General features: G+C 42.9%; 1 protein-coding gene and 1 gene segment (V, D, J or C); both read right to left on the reverse strand.

Annotated features, from left to right (window-relative positions):
• Positions 1-17,028, reverse strand: part of LOC144601114 (uncharacterized) — a 552,083-nt gene that overhangs the window by 318,773 nt on the left and 216,282 nt on the right. The window lies entirely within an intron of this gene.
• On the reverse strand, positions 1,096-16,528 carry LOC144601201 (Ig heavy chain C region-like). The segment is given in 8 exon segments: positions 1,096-1,799; positions 2,649-2,969; positions 7,732-8,049; positions 9,399-9,701; positions 10,070-10,390; positions 11,332-11,399; positions 14,698-14,944; positions 16,423-16,528. Coding segments are annotated over 8 exon segments (2,067 nt in total).

A 17,028-nucleotide genomic window follows, 5' to 3' on the forward strand; every position in this document is an offset into this window, starting at 1 on the left:
TGACCTTCTGCATAACGATATTGAAACTAATGGCATTGTGATCACTAGACCCAAAGTGCTCCTCAACACATAACTCCGTCACCTGACCCGTCTCATTTCCTAACAGGAGGTCCAACACTGCCCCTTCTCTGGTAGGCACCTCTACGTATTGCTGCACTTACGAACGCGCATGAGCAAAGGATTTCGGAGAAGCAGCATAAAACAGGGAAGCGAGGGAAGAAAAGGAACTGCAGATGTTGGAATCTTGAACAAAACACTACGCACTGAAGTACCTCAGCCGGTCAGGCAGCAATTTTGGAGGGAATGTTCAGGTAACGTTTCGGGTCCTGGCTCTTCGTCGGCCTGAAGGCCCCCGACTCGAAACGTCGCCTGTCCATTTCCTTCATAGATATTCGCTGGCCCCTGTGCTACTCCAGCACTCAGTGTTTAGTTTAGTTTAGTGTAGTTTAGAGATACTGTATGGCAACAGGCTCATCCCTCTACTAGTTCTATCCCACACACTAAGAGCAATGAATCTACAAAACTACGGGTCCTTCGACTATGGCTGGAAACAGGGAGAACGTACAAACTCCGTGTAAAATGAAGTGTGCAGCTCCGCGAGGGAATTCAGTTTTAACTGGGGTCTGTTAGGGTTCGTTTTGTGATGCCAGCAAAGGGGCGGTATGTATTCATAAAGCAAATGAGGGAAAGAAAAATATTTACTTGGCAAAATGTATACTAATAATCCGGGTGGGAAAACGGGTCATTTTAGGAAATATTCACACCACCGTTGTATAAGAATGAAACCACAAAAACACCAGATTAGGTGAAAATTTAAATCATAATTTTAAACTAATATCTGTTCACCCTTATTCATTAATTCTGATACGAGATTGTCCTTGCACAAAATACGTCAAGTAAATCAAACAAACTCCAGATTCTGAGCTGCGATCGTGTGCGAGGACCTGAGTAAGCTGAGTAATTCTCATTACATCGACCCGGCCCGCCGTCCCAGTCTCCGAAAAAGCGAGAGCATAGAAGTTTTCCTTCATATGAGGGAAGTTGTCACTTTGGATTCAGTCATGCTTTCCTCTTAATCGCAGACAAAAGCACGCATTGGGAAACCAGAAGTTTTTTATTCTGCATTTATTGCAATATGAAGCCACAGACAAGATAAAGCGCAATCTCCCACCTATTTGACAACATTTCCGAAGCATTCTCAACATTACAGCACAATCAATACCGTTCTATTTTAAACTGATACTCGTCATAGTTTTCTGCGATTGATGAAATCAGTGAAATATTTTACTATTTGTCGGATAATCTGAAGGGTGACATGGTATTGGATACGTAGGAGACCGGCGGGCTCAGAGGCCCACACAGCGACGAACGTAACAGGGCTAAGCTCCTAAGCATTAGACATTGAATCGCAGAGAGTTAGATGCACGATTTAAAACTGTCGGTCAGAACGAGCGACACATTAACTAAAGTAGGTTTACCGTGAGACTTATTTATACTTCTGACTAAATTCGTTGTGAGGGACGGGTGTCCAACCAAACAGCTGAAGGTGGTCCCCTTCTCCCAGTCCTCTGCAGTCACTTTTAACTTGCTGGCAACCGAGCTGGAGCCGTTTTCCTTGTCGGTGTCAAGTTGGATGGTGTAACCCGAATCTAAAAGGGTGTCGTTGGACATCCAGGCGACATATATGTCTGACGGGTAAAATCCGGTGGCGAGACAAACTAGTGTGGCAACTTTCTCGGCTTGAATCTCTTCCGATGATGGGTGCAGCAGGTAGACTTTAGGATGTTGCATTTCGGTAACTGGAAAGAGAACAAAACCGGTTGAAAAAGACACAAGGATCTGCAGATGCTCGAATCTTAAGTAAAATACAAACTGTTGGTGTAACTAAGCGGATCAAGTAGCATCTGTGGAGAAGAATAGCCAAGTGACGATTCGGTCAGGGTCTTTCCTCAGATATGCGGTTCTATCTATGACCTAAACTTCGTTCCCTATTCTATCTTTTCGCTAGATTCGGGGCGTTCAAATATCAATGAAAGCAACAAATGAGGAGATCACCCGGTGCTTATGCTCTCGCCAAATATATTATGTATTGCATTTCCCCCTGTGGGACAGAATGTCTAACATTTAGAGCATTATTCTTTCATGTTTGCGGAAGCCTATATTTTTAGTTTCAGATACGTTCAGATAGTTTCACAGGAAAGGGCCCTTAAGCCAATCGAGCTACGCCAACCCGTTAACCATGGTTTTATGTGATCTCAGCTTCACATCAATAATCAATCATCGATTCATATTGGCAGTTTACTGAGGGCAAATACCCTTCACACCAGCACGTCCTTTGGATGTGGTGACAAAGCAGAGCACTGGAGGGCACGTGGTCAGAGTGCGAACGTGCAAACGCCAGACACAGAGCATCAGAGGTCCGGATCGAAGCCGGATCTCTGGCATTGTGAGACAGAAGGTTCATCAACTGCGTCACCCCCCCCCACCCCACCCATACTGGCGCGGGGGTCCTGAACGTCCTATTCTAATGGGTTGCCATTCGCTGCTAATTGCTTGAAGCATAAGCTTAATGCCAATTCTGTTATTTTCATCCTGTCGTCTCAGACTTAAGGGACTGTAATGACTGAACGACTGTTAAATGTGCTTACCCTTGGAGCTTGTCGTGGAGACTTTCACTGGTGTTGGCAGATCACTGTCTTCTACGAAGCACATGTATTCAAGCCCACTGTCCCACTCTTCGACGCTAACCTTCAGCTTGCTGATGATGACAGATTTACTTCCCTTCCACTCAGGATCCTGAGTCTGTACTCCTTCCATTCTCAGGCTCCCATTCACTCGCCAAGAGACCTTGACGTTCTGCAAATCGGTGTAAACTACTTCACAAACAATAGTTGCTTTCCGAATCGTCCAGATCTCCTCAAATGAAGGTGTTTGTATGGCAGCATTGATGTCAACTACATTGCAGTCTTCTGGCAAAAAAAGAAATGGGAGTGGTTATTTTCCTTCCGAAATGTTGAAGCTGCGGATAATAACTGTAACTGGGTTAAGTGTAGCTATTAATTCTACTTACTGCATATTCTTTATTGATTTCTGTTTAGTTAAGAAGGCTCCTTCCTCTTTCGTACCTTGGTTCCTGTCTTCTTTGGCTGATGTCCTTAGTAATATTTCCATTCGCTTATACCGCAGTGCAAGAATTACATGACCTGACTTTACCTGGAACCGATTTCACGAGTTCCGGGGATGCAAACATTCACCCTCTCGTTTCGCTGAAGATTTTTAGCAAACACTTACCAATGGCCTGAACGTGGCCGGTCCTAAAATAGTTCACACAAAAGGGCGAATCGTTTCTCTCTTTCATTCCCCAATTTAATTCTAAAACCTTCTTCACCGAAGGGGCGAATAAATGGAAAGCTCAGTGCCCAATCGCCATGTTTGACAGTGATTTCCTCCATTAGGTGGGGGGGTTGTCATCCAGTACATTCTCGTATTATGAAGTGACTTTAATCTGTTTAGTATAATGTTCGCGATGAATTAATCAGAAATGGCAAACCGTGTCTATAAATCTCAAATTAAAGCCATCACTCTAGTTTCTTACATGATCACGTGACAATAGTGCGAATGTATTCCCCGGATGTTCTCACCAAATGAATTACGCCGGAAATGATTTAAACTACACCAATGCATTCATCGATAAAGTTGAATTTCCAACAGGTTGGATAAAGCACAGTCATTTTTTTTAAAGGTTCGCCGTAAAATTCGCCCACTATGCCAGTAGGATAGAGGGCATTTGGGTCGATAATGTTGATGGCCTGAAGAGGGCAGAAGCTCTCAGATTTAGCTGACTTATTTGCCATCAATCCTTAAATATCATAGCGCTCCTTGCAAGATCTATCATATTTAAAGACGTTTGCGCATGTTTTGATTTCTAGTAACTGTTCTATACTGCCTAGCGCTGAATGAAGATGTTACGGGTAGTTAGGGGTAGAGAGAGGAGGTGGGGGGGTTGGGGTGGGGTGGGGTTAGGTTGGGGACTGGTAGCTGTATTGGTAAGATAGCTGACAAACGAAAATACATGCGAATCCTGTATTACAATAAAATACATTACGAAACGTGTTCAGAAAGTGGAAAGATATCCCAAATATCCTGCCGTGTTGTATTAAATCCTGGTATCTTTCACTTTGCACTACCTGATGTACTTGTATATGACGTGAGTATATTCAGTAAAATACGATTTGCTGTACTATGCGCAGGCGACATTTTATACTGTATCTCGGTACATCTGACAAGATAAAAGCAATGCACTAGCGCTGAGATCCATTATAATCGTAAAGAGCTAAAAGTAACTCAGCGATGATAGGAGATTGTAACGTTCCGTAATCACCACTGACATGTGATGCTTTGCTCAACTGTTGCAGTCCAACTTCTGTTCGGTAGGGTGTGCGAGGTTGTCAGGGTATCAGGCTATGAACCTAGCGAAGATGAAGGAAAAGCGAAAAGGAAAAGCATGGCAGAATATGCGAGCGTGGAGAAGAACGTGCAAGTGAGTGCCTTCTCAAAATTACAAAGCAGATGTCTATCTGATGTCTGAGGCTTGGGATGTGGTGTCAGTGTAGCATGGGTAAATAATAGCCGCGCATCTTATATATGATATTCAGTGAAACCACCGGTCACCAGTGAGGCAGTAAATAATGGTTCATGGTCGAGTCAGCTCAGGCCAACATGGTATCACACAGATCAGCATTGAGTGCTCTCAACCCATTTCAATACTTTGATGGAGTGATTAGATTAAATGCAGCTACGCTTGCACTGAGTGCAGGTTCGATAGAAGTCTGGGGCATATGGAGGATTTACTGGGACGAAGACGTTTAACAAATGGATAGATGCTTCGCAGGTAACAAAATGATGTGAAAATATATGACGATATCGACTTTGCTTGAAGCAAATGGAAAGATAGAGTAAGCTGGCCAGAGATTGAAGGGTAAAAAGTGTTGGAAGAATCGGAAAGTCAGACAGCATTTGGGAAGGGAATGGACAATAAGACTGAAGAAGGATCCCGAACCGAAACCTTATCTGTCCATTTCCTGCACAGATGCTGCCTGAACCGCTGAGTTATTCCTGCAGCACTGAAGAATCCAGTATCTACAGTTTCTTGTGTCTCCAGAGACTGAGATATTGGTGTTCAGAGATGTTCCCGTGTCCTTGGGTATGAACTATTGCAAATCAAGTGTACGTTGTCAAAACTGTAGTTTTGAAAATGACAGCACAAATTGGAATATGGCATGGAGCTTCCTTTACACAGGCATAGACAACGGCATTTGTTAAGGTGTTGTGAATGGAGTTGAACAACATGCCGACGTCTGACCTTAGAATGGAAAGATGTTCAAACATGGACGTTGATAGAGTGACACAGTGGCACCGCTTGGAGAGACGTTGCCTCATACCACCAGACACTTGACGTGGTGAAGCTGTTGCCTTATTGTTTGATCCTAACCTCGGGTGCTTCCAAAATGCAGACAGGTTTAGGTAGGTATCACCAACTAGAGAGCGGTCCTGACCTACCATCTACCTCATTGGAGACCCTCGGACTATCTTTAATCAGACTTTATTTGACTTTATCTTGCACTAAATGTTATTCCATTTAAACTGCATCTATACACCGTGGACTGCTTGATGGTAATACATAGATACTGTACATCGAGCATAGGTGCAGGAGTAGGCCATTCGGCCCTTTGATCCAACACCGCCATTCAGTGTGATCATGGCTGATCATCTACAATCAGTACCCCGTTTCTGCCTTCTCCCCTTACCCCTTGATTCCGCTGGCCCTAAGAGCTCCATGTTACTCTCTTTTGAATGCATCAAGCGAATCGGCCTCCACTGCCTTCAAAGGCAGAGAATTCCACAAATTCACAACTCTCTGGGTGAAAACGTTTTTCCTCATCTCAGTTCCAAATGACCTACCCCTTATTTTTAAACCGTGGTCCCTTGTTCTGTTCTCCCCAACATTGGAAACATGTTTCCTGCAACTAGCGTGTCCCATCGATTAATAATTTTACATGTTTCCATAAGATCCCCTCTCATCCTTCTAAATTACAGTGAACACAAGCCCAGTTGTTCCATTCTTTCATCATACGACAGCCTCGCCATCCCGGGAATAAACCTCGTGAACTTACGCTGCACTCCCTCAATAGCAACAATGTCCTTCCTCAAATTAGGAGACCACAATTCCACACATTACTCCAGGTGTGGTCTCACCAGGGCCCTGTACAACTGCAGAAAGACCTCTTTACTCCTATACTCAAATCCTAATCATGTATAGTGCTTTCGCTAACTGGATAGCACGCAACTAAAATGCTTTTCACTATATCACGGAACACGTGACACGAATACACTAAAGTAGTTTAAACTAAAACTACTGAGCGCTCTTGGGATTCAATTATGATGGTTGGGTATCAATCGCCATCATTTGCGTTGGTGCAAGATATGCTCCGATTACGACGATACGATTATATCTCCCAGGAAACGGTTATACGATGCGATTAACAGGTGTTCATTATTCCAACAATTATTGCTCTTGTAAACTGTCTTCCCTGTGGATTGGAATCTAATGGCGTAAATAACTCCCGCATTGAAATGAACACATTTTCCTTCGTGAGCATCGCTTTTAAGTTTTATTGTTATTCCCCCCCCCCCCCCCCCCCCCACACACACACAGACTGCGCGGAATGTGCATTCTCCTGATCCTGGATGGAGCCATGCCTTATTACCACTTCAAGGCAGAAGGTCACAGAAACCCTGGACGTCACCAAGCGAGATGAATTTATTCATCAGTAAGGGAATTCACTTTCAAAACTAACTAAGTCTAAAGTCCGAGGAATGATCATGATCACAATTAGGAACAAAATGAAATGATGCAACTAATTTACACTCGTCAAATCGTGGGTATTGCATCAAGACTCTGTTTATCTCATGCTGACCGACCTCCGTTGGTGATTGGAATGTTTCAATACTTGGCATGGTCATTACGTCACAATAATTAGCTGCGCCTACGTTTTGCCTCCAATCAATGAATCGAAGATAATCGAATATTGCCAGGCTGCTGAACAGTGAATTCCAGTGAAACATGACTGGATTCTCAAACAGCTTTCCGTGCCGTGCACATTGCGAGTTTGCAATTTAATCATCGTATTTATCACCTAATTATCTCATGAAGCCACAAGGCATAGGAGTAGAATTAGGCCATTCACCCAATCGATCATCTAATAGAATGAACATTGATTATTCATCTAGTTCCTGGCAAATGTCGGTTCAATTTATACTCATCGATCACATTCTACCTCAACGGAGAGGAGTCTGATTACAAGTGTCATCCATTCATCCATGATCGCGGATTCTATCACATGGCGCCATTCCCGAATTACGACCCATATTTCCTGTTCATGCTACACCCTAAAGGAATCCTATCACTCGCGGGGCACTTTAAATTTTCTCATGCAATTGATCTCCCCGTGTGAAGCAGAGATCCGATAGTATTTTGCGGTATTTCGGTTGATATTATTATAACGGACATTCAGGGAGGCCCGAATACTCCTCCCGTGCTTTAAACAAACCAATCGACCTGCTCTCCCAGTACGCTGGATCTGATCATTGGAGACCTTTGGTGGAATTTACCTGTTGATTCCCGATGAAGTGCGCATATTGGCTGTGTATATTTTGATATGTTGTCCTTACCTTTCGGGATCCGGATGTTTCGCTTCAGGGTGGATTGTGAAGAGGGGTGCGAGGCCAAACAGGAGTATGTTGCTCCTTTCTTCCAATCGGCTGCTGTCAAAAAGAGAAGGCTCTTTGCGCTGAACGTCTTGTCCTGTTCCAGCGCCGCGGGGAAGCTGGTAGCGTTAGAGTGGAATGCGGCTCCGTCCTTCTCCCAGGAAACGGTTATATCGTTTGGATAGAATTCTGTGATCAAACATGTCAGTGTCGCGGTGCTCGCACTTTGAATCTCCTCCGGAGATGGCGGCAAGAGACGGATCGTTGGTTGCACTGGTTTGGCTAGAAGGGAAAGTAAAGCAGCATTATTCTTCCAATAATTCATTGGTTCGCTCCGGGGCCTATGACAACAAACCACTCTTGACTCTTGACAGCAGTGATGAAATGACGCACTATATACAGCATATAGGGAGCCAGAAGGTTACCTATGGCTACACAGGAATATATCAGAGGGAAAGTAGGCAGAGAATTAATAGATGGAGCTCAACCCCGACGAATGCGACTAGATGCATTTTGGGAAATAATATCGTGGGAGGACAAATACGGTAGGTGATCAGTCATTAAGGAATGTTGATGAAGTGAAAGACCTTAACGTTAAAGTTCATAGTTTCTCGGAAGTCGCGACTAGGATAAACAGGACAGTGGGGTGTGGCATAGCTATTTTCATCGGTTGGGGCAGAAAAGTTGGAAAGTTACAGAGCAACTTTCCAAAATACAGGTTAGGTAGGTACGCAATGCTGGGAATATAGAGTGCAGTTCTTGGCGCCACGCAGTAGGACGAATATCACAGCGCAGGAGAGAGCGCAGGTGAAATTCACCGGATACTGCCTTAGTTAGATGACTTTAGTTATTGGTGGAGGTTTGATAGGCCTGGTTTGTCTTCGGTGCAGTAAAAGAGACAGAGGGTGAGATGATAAAGGCATATAGCATTGAGAGAAACATATTATGGATATATATTCAAAAGGCTTTCCCCTCGCTGATGCATCAATACTAAAGGGGGTTTTATTTAAGCTGGGAGGAAAGTGTTTTGCGTGCTTTGGTTTACACATTGCAAAGACGGAGCACTGCTAGTTTGATCGGCCATTGAAAATTATCAGGAGTGTGAAGATGGGCGGTGGAGGAGTTCTTGAAGCTATGCCCGAAGGGCCCATTGCTATGCGGTAGGACTCAATTATTTGATCGAGCAGTTCAGCTCAACGAAACATTAGAAATATTAGGGCGGCAGCTGCTTCCTCGGAGCGCCACAGCCCGAGTTAGATCCGGACCTCGGATACTCTCCGTTGGAGTTTGTATGTTATCCTTATGACTGTGTGGGTTTCCTTCCGTTGCTCTGTTTCCCGCAAAACGCGTGGGTTTGGAGGTTAATTGGCCTCTGACAAATTGTCCCACGTGTGTTGGGAATGTTTACGAATATGGGATAACAGAGGACATATGTTGCTGTGCATCGAAACAAACTAAATTATAGCTGAATCGATTTTGAGAATTTCCCACTTTCGCCCTGATCTCTGTACCAGTTTTTACCCCCCACTGATCTTCATGCATGTTTACATCTGTTATCTGACTTCCGTTAGTTTTCTTGCTAGTTCAGTATGCACACCGTTTTGCATTTGCATTGTTGTTATTGCATGTACCTTTAGCATTTCGTGTCCGCTGTGATACCGGAGTAGCTGATTGATGGTCCCGCGCTGAACACGAGTACTCCACTCCACTGTCCCATTCTGTGAGGTTGCTGGTCAAGCGACCGATCGTCAGGTACTGGTTCCCGGCCTTGGTAGCTTGATCGGTTTGAACACCAGCAACTCTTTCCTTTCCATCCACTGCCCAAGAGATCGCAACTTCAGTCGGAGCTGTGGAGATCACTTCACAGACCAGGGTGGCAGTTTTATTGATCCAAATTTCCTCGACGGTGGGATCTCTGAGAAGTATTGCGAGGTCTGGCAATGACATTGAGACAGTGGTTTATTGCTGGCGAATGAGATATTAGGCACGAAGCTCAATTTCAACCGTTTTTGATTAGTACAGATGTCAGAGATTATGGGGAGAGGGCAGGAGAATGGGGTTAGGAGGGAGAGAGCCATCTCTGGCGGAGTAGTCTTGAAGGGCCGATTGGCCTAATTGCGCTATCACTTATGAGATTAAGATTTATCAAGTAACGGGTTACATGCTAACAAGTTTACATAGCATTTCTTTATTAACCGTGCAACGTCGCCATTCTGTGTGTACTTGAGTTACATCATAACTATTCAAATATTGAGGATGAAAGTAGAATTGTTTCATCTATGAATTAACGGCCACCCCTTACCTGACGTCGTTTGAATGTCTTTTTGGAGGATTGAGCCTGTTGCAGTGTGGGATACTAGACAGGAGTACAGGGAACCGCTGGCCCAGTCGTTAAGCGGCACTTTGAACACACTCGTCGAGGTAAACGTTCCGTCTGCAGTTTCAGCTGGGGACGCAGTGGTAAAACCGGACTGTACGGCTTGTCCGTTTTTCTGCCAGTTCACCCTGATGTCTTGAGGGTGATATTCGCCGATGAGACAAATCAGTTCGACAAAACCCTTTGCCTTTTGTTCGTCAGATGCAGAGTAGAAGAGGCTGATGATTGGTGGTGTCGGTTGTTTTGCTGAAATTAACGACAATAAACTTAATTCTACAGCTATGCTCAGATATTTTCTACCTTGCATTGCTCAATATTTACCTTCAGCCAATTCGCAATTCGTATGATTAAACCAGTCTCTATTTTTTTTGTTACATTCTGCTGGACATTAAACATCGAAAACGTGTCCCACATGAAAAACTATGGCGATATATGAATAACTCTGTTAAGGATGTAAGGCAGGTTGGCTGAGGGTGGGACGAAATTTTGGAGTATCGTTTAGTACATCGAAATTATTGCCGTAGTTAATTGCCATTTATTTGTCTTATGATTTCTGTGAAAATTCACCTAAAGTACTATTTAGAAAATACGATTGACTCACAGAACAAAACGATTTATGTACACTTTCTTGAAAACTTAATGTGTCCGAGAAGCGGGCATTTTCCCACATTCCAAACACATAATATTTTTATCGTCTGCACAATGGAAAACTCGGTTATTCCTCAGATGGGCCAAATGTATGTTGTGATCTCTGCATGTTTAATTTTTTTTGTCTTACTGCACTTGTAATTTGACCGTGGCTGTGATGTACTGAATCTGGGAGGAAACATGCTGATGTCACAGTGTGCCTGCTTAGATAAATGTGCTTAGTCAATCAAGGACCTGACCTTGGCCATAGAGTTATAACAAGACACAACGCGGAACTAGCCCTTGGGGTTATCCACACCATCCATTTTTATACGAAACCGTATTACTTCTCCCTACATTCTCATCAACTCCCCATTCCCACCATCCCTGTATTCTGCCACGATGGACAATTCACAGTGTATAACGGGGAAATAATTGAGTAAACTCAGGCAATCACAGAAAGAATATGTAAAATCCTCGTAGAGAGCACCACGAGTTAACATCGAATCCGGGTCCCTGTAACTGCGGGGGCAGCAGCTCTTCCAGCTGCATTACCGTACCTCCCACCACCCGCTTCTGAGAAGGACGAACAATGAACTTTTCCAACACCATTTTCTCTTTGTGAAATCTTTGCGAAGTGCAAACACTATACCTTCAAGTGCACTAAGATGATTTCAGCATTTATTCAGCCTGTACACTTAACTATGGCCGATGTGACTTTGTGAGGCCGGAAGCAGATGAGATATGCGAGTATGTTACCAGAATTCAAAATTATTATTTATAAGACGATATTTGTGCTGGTATGCTGAGAATTGAATTAATAAGGCCACATTTATAAGATCATCCTTTCGCCTCCTATGCTCCAAGGAATAAGGTCCAAGCCTGCCCAATATTTCCCTATACCCCAGGCCCTCGTGTCCCGATAACATCGTGGTGCGAACAGTTTTGGCAATCTAGACTTGTACCCGATGTCATTTAGAAGGGTGAGAACCGACTTGATAAGAACTTTCAAGAACTTGAGAGGTGCTGGTGCGGTAGCTGTGGAGAGGGCACTCGACTCGTGGGAGAAATCTGTAACTTGAGAGAACTGCTTATAAATAACGGGGCCGCCCATTTAAGACCGAGAGGAGGGAGGGAGCGAACATTTTGTTTCTCCTCTCCCTCAGGTTTGCACATCATTGTATCTCTCTTCATCAAAGAGTAGAAGACCCTTTGCATGTTGATAAAGCAGGCGCAGATGGATACTTGATAAGTAAAGTGCTAAACGATTATTGCAGGTAAATCAGATCGTCCAGTAGAGTTTAGAATTAGAATTAGATTAGACATATAGGCAAATGGTAGGGTAGATATAAAGGGGAAAATTACACATTCGTACTCCTCATTTATAAAGATTACAGAGTGGTGGATTAACTCAGAGAGAAAGACAGCATCTCTGGAGGACATCGGTAGGTGAGGTTTCGGGCCGGGACCCTTCTTCCGACTGAGCAATTAAATTAGGCGGAGGAAGGGTCTCAACCCGAAACGTCGCCCATCTCTGTCCCAGAGATACCGCCTAACACGTTCACAGGAGAGGTGGGGAGCTATGGGCGGTGGTATCAGGGAAGGAAACTACTTTAATGTATTCTTGGAGAGGAAACAGTGTCAGATTTTGGGCAATCATCGCCAAGTTCCATGGATTAAATGCACTCAAGATCACGTGCTTTTAATTTCAATTTAGATTTTTGCTTTTGATTTTAATTAAATAAAATCAAGTTTTTATAAAAAAAGAGAGATTCAAAGGTGAGTGTTGAATTACGAGAGTAACAATGCAGGAAAAGCTACTTCGAAACACTGACATGTCATCAAGTAAACTCTGTAATGCAGCTTATCTTATGATCGATGGTTGCACGCTGCGAATTGACCGAAAAACATTTGGTTGGAGAGGGTAGTCCCAGGATATTTTTATGTCCTGTTTTTGTGCATGCTGCATTGGGTAAGTTACTAAATTCAGTGCATCTTTCTTCTTAATTTGTATGGAGAACTATCTTTCACACACCACGAAAAACCCTGAACACTCCGATCATCAACGCTGAAATATAACCGGTATGATCACTAGCATTAGCGACAGAAAACTTCAAAGTATATTGTCTGCTGCTTATTGTGACCTAAAATGCGCTGACAGAAATTATAAATCATGTTTTAAATTTCTGAAGAGCAGATGGTTTCTCCCATACGAGCAAGTAAACAAACTTTGCCCAACGAAGGTCTGCTTGGCAATTCCCCTGACTCAGTTGATGAAATGCTATTTAAATTTCTATTGACTTAATTCTTCTGGAGCTTAATGCCCATTCGAGGTTTTATGTCAGTCGCACAATAACAAACATAGAATCCTCCTGTCCTCCTTTGAGACCTGGTTTCTTGTATATAAGCCTATATTGGTCGTGCCTGTTGGTTAATCCGAACTCTCATATGTCCACATATAAATATCTATTTTGATAATAATACTGCAAGAGCTGTTATCGGATACGTTATCGGGGGTTGGGAGGAGAAGTGCTGGGCGAGGGGAATTTGTGGGTTTCGTTTTGCAAAATTACATTTTTGTTGAGTGACCCATTGGTCCAGCTGAGGAATGCAATATAATGTCTATATTTAAGCCAACTAAATTGACAAACCAATATTCCAAAAAGACATTCACAATTCACACCTATTCATCGATAATCTAAATTACTTTTATCACTTGAGTGAAAAGAAACCAATAGAATATCACAGTGAAAGTCTTAAAAGATAACAAAAAAGGTCACTTACCAGGCTTCACAGGTTTCACAGTCAGCTTTGTGCCAGCTCCATCATAATAGTCATACACGATGATTCACTTCCTCGTAAGCCCGGCACAAAAATGGTCATTAAAGATATGGTGTTGCAATAGATTCTCCAAAATGATATGACTACAAAAAGTTAATTGGTGGGTTGCGGTAGGCAAAATCATTCGTTGTTCCTTTCAGTTTTCATCCTTATGATCTTAAGTTTTCCCTGATCGTTAGTTGTTGCAATACCAGGTCGTATGATCCGGAAAATGGAATTCTGCTGACTGAATGGTGGGAATGTAGGTACATTGGAAGCAAAGAAGAAGAAAACTTAATTTGTCACCATATCCAGCAATATCTATGAGCCTAAAGACCCACTTCACGGGTGGGGTACCAAAACACTGCTGAAGATGTTTGTGTTATGACTTGAGCTTCTGTGATACGTACCCCACACATCATTTCACATAAGCACAATAACTGCACCGTTTAAAATTGTGCTTAAATTCCTCCAGATATTTCACATTTCGTATCGAATTTTGCAGTGGAAACGGTTTATTCGTTGTTTTGACCACTTAGTATCCAGTGGACAATTATAACTCTAAGCCACTCAAGATATTTTGGTAAATATCAACGTTCTGCTTTCAACACGACGGTAGGATTTATATAACAATCACGAAGTATGCGGCGATAAAGCTCTGATATGTCGAGCAGTGTGTGCTTGGCAAAAGCAGTGGGTATTTAGCAATTAGAGTTTCAATCGCTGAGGAAATGTTTCGTATTCATTTTGCATTAAGAACTTCTGGGGCGCTTTATGTATTACGGGAGTTGAAGATTCATCAGCGTGGTGCCGTATACGATACACAGTGTAAAAGCCCAGTACAATAATAGACCCACCTGCCCAACTTGGTAAACAGAGAAGCTGCACATCCAACTCTCCCGACTTCGGCATGTGTCGGGTGTCACCACATCTCACCACTCATTGCCAATCTGTCCTTGTCCTACACAGGATTCAGCAGCTACTTTGGTAATTTTATGTTCAATTAAAGTGAAGCGATTCATGATTTCTTCAGAGAAAGAGAAATACAGTCTTTTTGTATTGCCTGAGCTGCAGGTTAGTGACAGTGCTGTCCCGAACAGACGTACGTGGCCGTGTCTTCAGCGACCAGGTTCCTGATCTGCAGGGAAAAGGACTTTTGTGCACTGTTGATTGTTTCAACATGTCGTCCTCCAATCGTTAGTTGCTGTTTCGTTTGACCCGGTCTTTGCCTGTACCACTTTGTGTCATACAGCCCATAGCTGGAATCACGTAAAGTGCACTGGATGGTCAGAGTTTCGCCGGGTTCTTTTGTTGCCGAACTCGGTGTTTGTTCTACTCTTACACCGAAGGCATCTGAAGAGAGAAACCCCATGTTTAATACATTGCTTATTTGAAATAATGTAAGGTTTAACACACAATGACAGCCGCACAAGGTGGACGTAATATTTCAATTAATAATATTTAAAAATCAAACTGCACTCACTCGATAACCAGGCCAAAAGTATTGAAACACAGAAAACATTCATGTTTTTTTTCCACGATAAAACAACGGTTAAGCAGAGAGGGTGCTTGACTTCAGCTTCCACTGTCTGTGTAACCATGCGGCTCTCAGCGAAGACCTTATAAGCCTCAAGAGTCAGAGCTCATTTGCATACAGGCGTTGTTAAACTGCACTGAGTGCAAATATATTTCGGGTGATAGCAAAAAATATGTCCGCCTTTTCTGCTATTAATTTGCAGTGTATTAACGTGAAGGGGCCGGTAGATATATAGAGAATGTTCTTGCACTGGTTTGGCTCCATTCGAATGAAAGTTCTTAAAATTCTCTCTTCGTTTAAGCTTCTGGTTATTTTTATAATGCCAAAATAACAAAAGTAGCCAAGGCTAACAATCCAATTCAGTTTGAGTTGAACATCATTACGAAATAAAATAACATTTGATAACAGAACAAAAAAACAATCGCACTAAAATTCAGTTCTTCGCTGTGAGACTACTGATTAATCCTTCCATCGAGAGCCCAATTTCGAAGGGCCCAGGTGATTTCTTGTTTGGGGGGCTTTGTTAGATTTATTGGAATACAGAATTACGGAAATTGGTTTACACAGTCCATAATGCGATGGTGTGGGAAATGCAGATACTTACACTACGGTGCAAAGAAAGCAATTGGGTGAATATGTATGTGACTGGGGAATGATATCAGAGGTGGATAAAGTAATTAAGGTTGTCCAATCTGGCTGCTGAGAAAGTGTCCAATCGAATAATTGTGCCAGTTTCATTAATTGAAAATAGTTTCCAAAGAAATCTGAAAGCGCTGCCCTCACTGTCCTCGATTTTACTGCGAGAAAATATAAGAAAACGCTTCCCGGAGGTTCCCAATCTTCAATATAAACCAATGATTTGCCAAGAATGCTGTCGCGAAGGCTCATTTCTAGAAATTATAGGATGGCATTTTTTTTTTACTGTTCCTCGAAGTGTCAAAATGAAAAGATGCAAAGCTGAAGAGCTGTTGCAAGGGATTTCTTCCAGCCCAGCACAGGCAACATCAAGTAAATTTAAATCCCACTATGCCAATGCTAAACTTCATCATGTATATTGATATCATCCATATTGACCAGTTGAATGGGAATGTACAAGACCACGATGAAAGAAAGAGTTTGGAGGTTAAATTCAAGTAGGTGATATCGTAGGCAGTGAAAATGTTTATCATGGATTTCCGCAAGATTTTAATCAGTTGGGCATGTGTATAGTGGAATGGTCGATAGAGTTTTGTTCAGATATTGTGACGTCTTGTATTTTGGCAAATAATGTCAGGGCACAACCTTCCCAGCCAACGGTAAGATCCTGGGCAGTGCCGTGGAGCAGAGCGATCCAGTCGTTCTCCAAAAGTAGCAACGTAGGTAGTCAGAGTGATGACGAAGGCTTTTGGCACGTTGACCATCACCAGTGAGAGAACTGAGTACAGAAGTTGGGACGTTATGTTACAGTTGTACAAGATGTTGGAGATGGCACGCATGCATCATGGTGTTCGGCTTTGAACACCCAACTATAGGAAAGAATCCTTTAAATTGGAAAGAGTGCTGAGAGGATATACGGGGATGTTGCCAGGTCTCGAGGGCCTGAGATATATCGAGTGGTTGGACATGCTAGGTCTTTATTATTTGGAGTGCAGGAGGCTGATCTTATCGACGTGCAAAAAAGTCACGAGCGGTATAGATGGGTAAAACCACAGTCTTTTTCTCAGGATCGTGTAATCGAGAACTAGATAGCAAACAGTTGTAAGCGGAAAGATTTAATAGTTGAGGGCAACATTTTCACACGGACGGTAGTCGTAATGTGGAATAAACTGCTAAAGAGCATAATCGAGACAGGTACATTGCAACATTTAATATTATTTGCAGGTGTAAATGGGTAGGATAGGTAAAGAGAGATATGAGTCGA

This window comes from Rhinoraja longicauda, chromosome 16, assembly GCF_053455715.1.
Source record: "Rhinoraja longicauda isolate Sanriku21f chromosome 16, sRhiLon1.1, whole genome shotgun sequence".
In the NCBI taxonomy this organism is placed as follows: Eukaryota; Metazoa; Chordata; class Chondrichthyes; order Rajiformes; family Arhynchobatidae; genus Rhinoraja; species Rhinoraja longicauda.